Raw genomic sequence first — 6,497 nt, 5'->3', positions numbered from 1 at the left:
AACTGGATCAAGTAGTCTATATGCCTTCGACCCCGGCTCTATTCCAAGATGTACTAACATGTGTGATCTATCATCAAGCTTCTTGAGGTGTAAGCGTTCGATCTTTGCATACGCAATGCATCCAAATATTCGAACATGTTCAATGTTTGGTCGTTTGTTCTTCAAGAGCTCGTATGGCGCCACACTTAGAACATGAGTTGCTACCCTATTAATTAGATACGTTGCATGCCTCACAGCTTCTCCCCATAGGTAGTTAGGCATCTCCATATGCTTTAGAATGCTTCTGGTCATTCCTAGGAGAGTTCTGTTCCTTCGCTCCACCACACCGTTTTGTTGTGGCGAGTATGGGGCGGTCAAATGTCTTACGATCCGTGAGGATTCGCAGAATGCTTGGAACTCGCCTGAAGTAAATTCTCCCCCTCTGTCCGTTCTAAAATTTTTGATCGAAGCTCCAGTTTCTTTCTCAACTATAGCCTTGAAGCTTTTGAACTTCTCAAAAGCCTCTGCCTTATCTTTGAGAAGTATTGACCACATATAACGGGAGTGATCATCAATCAATACAAATATATATCGAAGCCTGGATGGAGTAGGAGGTGTGATTGGACCACAAAGATCGCCATGTACTAGTTCCAATAGGTTTGTTGCGTGGTAAGTAGTCGCTTGAGGAAACGTTTTCCTTGATTGCTTTCCAAGTATACACGAAGAACAAGTTTATTTCTCCACATTCATCTTTGGTATTCCAATAGCTAGCTCTTTCTTGATCATCACACTCATCGAGTCACGCCCAATATGACCAAGGCGGGCATGCCACTTCTCAGATTCACTTACGCACTTTAGTTGAAGGCATTGTGTATCAACTATATCAATGACTACCTTATACAGCCTGTTCTTCGATCTTTGAGCTCTTGTTATTAGTCTCCCTTCCTTGTCTCGCAGAGTGAGATAGGCATCTTTCATTCTCACAACACAGCACGCTTCTGTAGCTTGTCCCAAGCTAATAATGTTGCTTCGCAATTCTGGTATGAAATATACATCAGATATGATCTTCTTCCCCGCAGATTTACTGTGAAACATAATCGATCCTTTGCCTTTTATGTCGATGCGCGAATCATCTCCGAACCTTACTTTCCCAGTTATAGCTTCGTTTATTGATTGGAAGTAGGTTCGATTTCCAGTCATGTGGTTGCTTGCGCCGTTGTCTAGATACCAGATATTATCCTTGTCCAAGCTTGTCTCAAATTCTTGTGGATTGACGTTTTTCTCATTGAGGTAGACAACTTCATGAACCATTAATTCTTTAGCTTCACGTGTATCATCAGCTTTAGTCTCAGATGCTTCATGTAACTTCAGTAGGCGATCAGAGCAATGAGACGCAAAGTGACCATTCTTGTCGCATCTATAACATGTTATCTTTGTCATATCAAAATCGGTAAAAGTTCGACCTCTACCTCTTCCTCCTCTGTTAAAGTAGCGACCACCGCGTCCCCTTCCTCTATAATAGCCATTAGAGTCACAATTTTGTTGATGATACTGGTTAGATTGTGCTTCTGTATTCACATACATCAGTTTGTTTTGGCTGTCTTGTGTGTCCTCATCTTGTTCTGCAACACGTTCTTCATAGGTCTTTAGACGTCCAATGATGTCCTCAAAACTAGTAGTCTTGAGATCAAGTACTTGTTCCAAAGATGCAACTATATGAATGTATTTCTTTCGTGGTAGGCACTTAAGAAACTTTTTAACCAGCTTGGTCTCGTCAATGTTTTCTCCTAGAGCGGTTGACTTGGATGAGATCTCTGAAAGTTTTCCTACAAAATCATGAATGGTTTCACTTTCTTTCATTGTGAGTTTGTCGAATTCCGCCATTAGTGTCTATAGACGGGCCTCTCGAACTCTTTCGGCTCCCATATGCCGTGTTTTGATAGCATCCCACACCTGTTTTGCTGTGTTCAATTCTCCAACTTGTAAGATTAGTGTCTCTGGTATGGATTGAAAAAGAATAGTTGTTGCCATATCGTTCTTTTCAATATCGACAGATTCATCTTCAATAACATCCCAAACCTTATGGACTTTCAGTAACACTTTTATCCGAATCGCCCACACAGTGTAGTTTGTTGAATTTAACATCGGACACTTGATCGAAAGACCTCCTTCTTTCGGTTTTGAAGTTGCCATCGTTGTTGTAATATCGCCCATACCTTGTGTCTTGTTTTGTTCTCGTATGTTGTTTGCTCGGATCGAATCCTAGAAGCTCTGATACCAATTATAGAACTCAATGATCAATTAAAAATACCTCAATTCTTATTAGCTTAAGAAAATATCTCAAAACTTAAGCTTTCACACAATGATCTCTCAAACTCATAAGTTATGTCACAAGTTGACATCTCCTTATATAGATCATAATATTTCCTAATCTAGTAGTAAAACAATCTTTATCTAAAACATAACTTAAATAGGATAATGATAGCTTGTTTCCTAAGCTATCTTTCAAGTTTATCTCCAACAGTCCATGAGCCGAATGAGCAGGTGTGGGTGGCCCCATTAGCCGTGGGTGGTCGGGCTTGGATTCCAAAAGAGAAAACTAATATAATGCAATAATAGAACTGAAGAAGTCAATGCAACTAGCATAGCAACCAGTTATAAGTTATAACTTTGATTTATGTATTCCTTATGCTTTCAGTATATTAATTTAGGCGTGCGGTTCGGTTCAGTCCGGTAGTTCTTTTTTCTGTTAGTTCAATTCGCATAAAATTTTATCAAATAAAATTCACAAACTTTTCGGTTCAGTTTTAAAAATTCTGTTGATTAAAAACTATTTATTTTAGTTTCGGTTAGACTTTAACTCGGATATTATTAAATAATTTTGGTTAAAGTGGGTTTGAAATTTTTGGTTAGTTCATTGGAAACTGGATTACTTAAAAAATCGAATTAACCAACTACTGAACTGGATCGACAACCATTTTGTAAAGTTTTTAAAAATCAAATTGAACCGAACTTATAATCGAACACAAACCAAAAGCTGGAAACCGAACCAAATTAATTAATGTTAGAAAAGAAGAAAGTTCGAGAAAGTAATAATAATAAACAAATCGAGAAAACACGCTTCTTCTCTTCTTCTCTTCTTCTCTTCTTCCTCCTCTTTCCTCTCTCTGATTCAAAAACTCTCTCTCACTCTTTCTGTTCATCACTTCGCAGCGATCAAAGACACCATCTTCGTTCGAAACCATGAACCCAGATCCCGATCACCCTCAGCTCCCCACCATCAAGATCCACCACCCACCTTCCCCTCACCACCACCACTCCTCCTCCACCCCCTCCTCCCGCCGTAAAATCGGAGTCGCCGTTGACCTCTCCGAAGAAAGCGCCTTCGCCGTCCGCTGGGCCGTCGATCACTACATCCGCCCCGGAGACGCCGTCGTCATCCTCCACGTCTCCCCCACCTCCGTCCTCTTCGGCGCCGACTGGGGCCCGCTCCCCCTCAAAACCCAGGAAAATCCGTCGGATCAGCCTAGCCAGGAGGACTTCGACGCCTTCACCGCGTCCAAGGTGGCGGATCTGGCGAAGCCGTTGAAGGAGAGCGGGTTTCCTTATAAGATCCATATAGTGAAGGATCACGATATGAGGGAGCGGCTGTGCCTTGAGATCGAGAGGCTTGGTTTGAGTGCGGTGATCATGGGGAGTAGAGGGTTTGGTGCTGAGAAGAAAGGGAGTGATGGGAAGCTTGGGTCTGTCAGTGATTACTGTCTTCACCACTGTGTTTGTCCTGTTGTCGTGGTGAGGTACCCTGAGGATCGTGATGGGCCTGGGCCTGTTGTTACTGTTAAGACCGGTGGGGATGATGATGAAGATGATGTTGCTGGTGCTGGTGCTGGTGCTCGTCATGAACACCACCATATCAAAGGTTTGTGCTTTAGTGATTGATGAGCTCCTTTTGTGTTTTGTTTTCATTGATGTTTTGTTAACATGTTAGATTAGGCTCAGGACTGAGTGTTGTGAATCATTTGAATATGTGAGAGATTGTCACTTGAATTAATTTGGCTTTGTTGATTTAGTGAAAGTGTATCCTTCTGGAGCTGAGTTATTTCCATTTTGACAATACTATAGGTTTGTGATGGTTAATTGTACGGAAGAAACTTGCTATTGCCCCTTGAGTATGAATCTTTCTATGTGCTTTTGATTCTTTTGTATGTCTCTCTGTTGGTTTAATTTGATGGAATGTTGATAGTAGTTAGCATGCTACCCATGTATCCTGATTAGGCCTGGGCGTTCGTTTCGGTTCGGGTGATTCGGATTTTCGGTGTTATGCTCATAAGTACCATTCGGTTTTTACTAATTATCGGATCGGGTTCGGTTCGGTTCCTTTCGGGTTCGGTTCTGATCGGATTTAACCAATGTTTAAAATCGTACAAAAATATATTTTTAAAAACCTCGAAAATTGACCAAAAAAATTTCAAAATATATAAATTATTTACAAATCTAATTAAAAATTAGTTAAACTATCTAAATTAACTAAAAAGTATTTAAAATAACAAATAAAACAAACTACAAAAATATTTTGAATACTCTAAAATGTCTAAATCTCCTTAATATATATAAAAACATTAACATATTTAACTAATTTCGGATATCTTCGGATCCTAATTCGGATTTCGGTTCGGTTCGGGTTATAACCAAAGTCCAAAGTAGTAAGCTCATAAAGTCCCATTCGGATATTTTTGTAAAACAGTTCGGATTCGGTTTCGGTTTCGGTTTTTCCGGTTCGGGTTAAGGTCGGTACTTCGGGTTGAGTTAAAAACGCCCAGGCCTAATCCTGATTCTTGAATTGGGAAATGACGACAATAATGTATAAAGCTGATAGCCGTAGTCATAAAATCTGAAAGGAATCTTCAATGTAAGTAGATGCTTTTGTTCTTTTTTGTTTGCTATGATCCAGACTAGGAAACGTTACAGTAGTGGGATGTTTCTAGAAAGGCATGGGGACTTGTAGATTGAATACGGCTGGGTTTACATGAAGAGAAAATTGTATCTATATGTAAAGTTATCATATGTAATGAAGATGTAGCATTTGCTTCAGATAAAATTGTCAAATAAAGATACTGAGTTAGTGAGTTCCGTAGATTGATACTTTAGCAAGACGATCATCGGTGTTAGTCCTTGAATATTTCGCTTTGGAAGCTACCTAGTGAATTTGTATGTACAATATGATAAGGTAAAAAAGGCTAAACAATCCATTTGCTATATTCATTATACGGTATGATACTTAGCAACGTTTTATCTGCTTGGTTTATTCAGTGTTTCCTCTTTGTGTATCTTCAAGTCTTGAAATGTATTTTGTGGAAAAGGATTATTCCAGTAAATTCAAGTAAACATGGTGGTTCTATGATCAAAAGATCAAATAATAATTTCTTGGTACTCATTACCATGTGTTTCTATTACAGATGAGTAATGCTTGTTAGGGCCTGGACAAGTTCGCACTCTTTACATCATCCAGGTAAAGATAAAAGCTAACATCAACCATCTTCTAGAGCTATTGTCGGAACATTAATATAGTTATTGATTATTCTTTTTTTCTGTTTGTTTTGGAAATGAAAAGGTACACAAATGAAGTTAGAGTTTTAGCGCGTGGAGCGGGGAGGAGTGTTTGTGTGTTCTATCTTTAGCGATCTCAGGGTGATTTGGAGTTTCTTCATTAAACATGGAGTTTGTATGATTACTGAAACCTATTTTGTTTTTTTTTTATGAAAGAAAAAGATTCTGAACTTCAATAAAGTGTGGTAGTTTAGGTTTTCCTTGTTGTCTGAGAGTTTGAGTGTCAAGTCTGTTTAGATTATATTTGTCTTTAGTTATTGTTAAAATCAAATAAAAGAACTCATAGATTTATGGTTTGGTTTGGCATCTTGGCTTTTAGACAAATCTCAAAGGCTGAATGTTTGATGTTGAGAAGTACGAAATGGAAAACAAAATGAAACAAGCAGATAAATTAAATGGTGATTTGTAAAACTTGTTTGGTTCTTAGGACAAGGTACCCAAACAATCTCTTAGAGCATATAATAAAAAGGACATAATGTATTTATTAATAAAATTTTATAAACAATACTAATGTGTTTATGAATATTATTATTATTATTATCAAATAAACATAAATTATGTTTACATATAAACTTTAATAAAATTATGTAAGACTACAAGTAAAACTTATATAAAATATAAGTAAAAATATAAAAAATATAAGTAATTTTTTTTAAAAAAAAATGTGCAATTTTGTATTAAAAGTTGATTTTAGTAAATTGTGAACGGTTATATCAAAATGTTAGCGAAAATATTAACAATATTGCTATACAATTAACTTCATAAAATTATGTTAATAATTATTAATAGAGTTGAATTAGTTTATCAAAAATTGTGTAAAATTTATATTTTTTATTTTTTATATATATATATGTAATATTAGGAAAAAAATAATTAATAAATATGTTGTTTAAATTTTGATTAGAGCATCT

At 37.2% G+C, this 6,497-nt stretch overlaps 1 protein-coding gene across 1 annotated transcript; it reads left to right on the top strand.

Annotated features, from left to right (window-relative positions):
• The first annotated feature begins 3,113 nt into the window (after positions 1–3,113).
• On the top strand, positions 3,114–5,882 carry LOC106321921. The gene is made up of 3 exons (XM_013760134.1): positions 3,114–3,898; positions 5,436–5,488; positions 5,591–5,882. The coding sequence occupies exons 1-2, from the start codon at positions 3,223–3,225 to the stop codon at positions 5,441–5,443; spliced, it is 684 nt and encodes a 227-aa protein (XP_013615588.1). The 5' UTR covers positions 3,114–3,222; the 3' UTR covers positions 5,444–5,488; positions 5,591–5,882.
• The last annotated feature ends 615 nt before the right edge of the window (positions 5,883–6,497 follow it).

Source organism: Brassica oleracea, chromosome C2 (assembly GCF_000695525.1).
Source record: "Brassica oleracea var. oleracea cultivar TO1000 chromosome C2, BOL, whole genome shotgun sequence".
In the NCBI taxonomy this organism is placed as follows: Eukaryota; Viridiplantae; Streptophyta; class Magnoliopsida; order Brassicales; family Brassicaceae; genus Brassica; species Brassica oleracea.
Note: the sequence above shows the minus strand (reverse complement) of the source record. Positions and strands in the feature narration are given on the sequence as shown.

Bases quoted from the DNA above. Each gene is read 5' to 3' on its own strand.
- LOC106321921 (XM_013760134.1), top strand. From the start codon at position 3,223: ATGAACCCAGATCCCGATCACCCTCAGCTCCCCACCATCAAGATCCAC.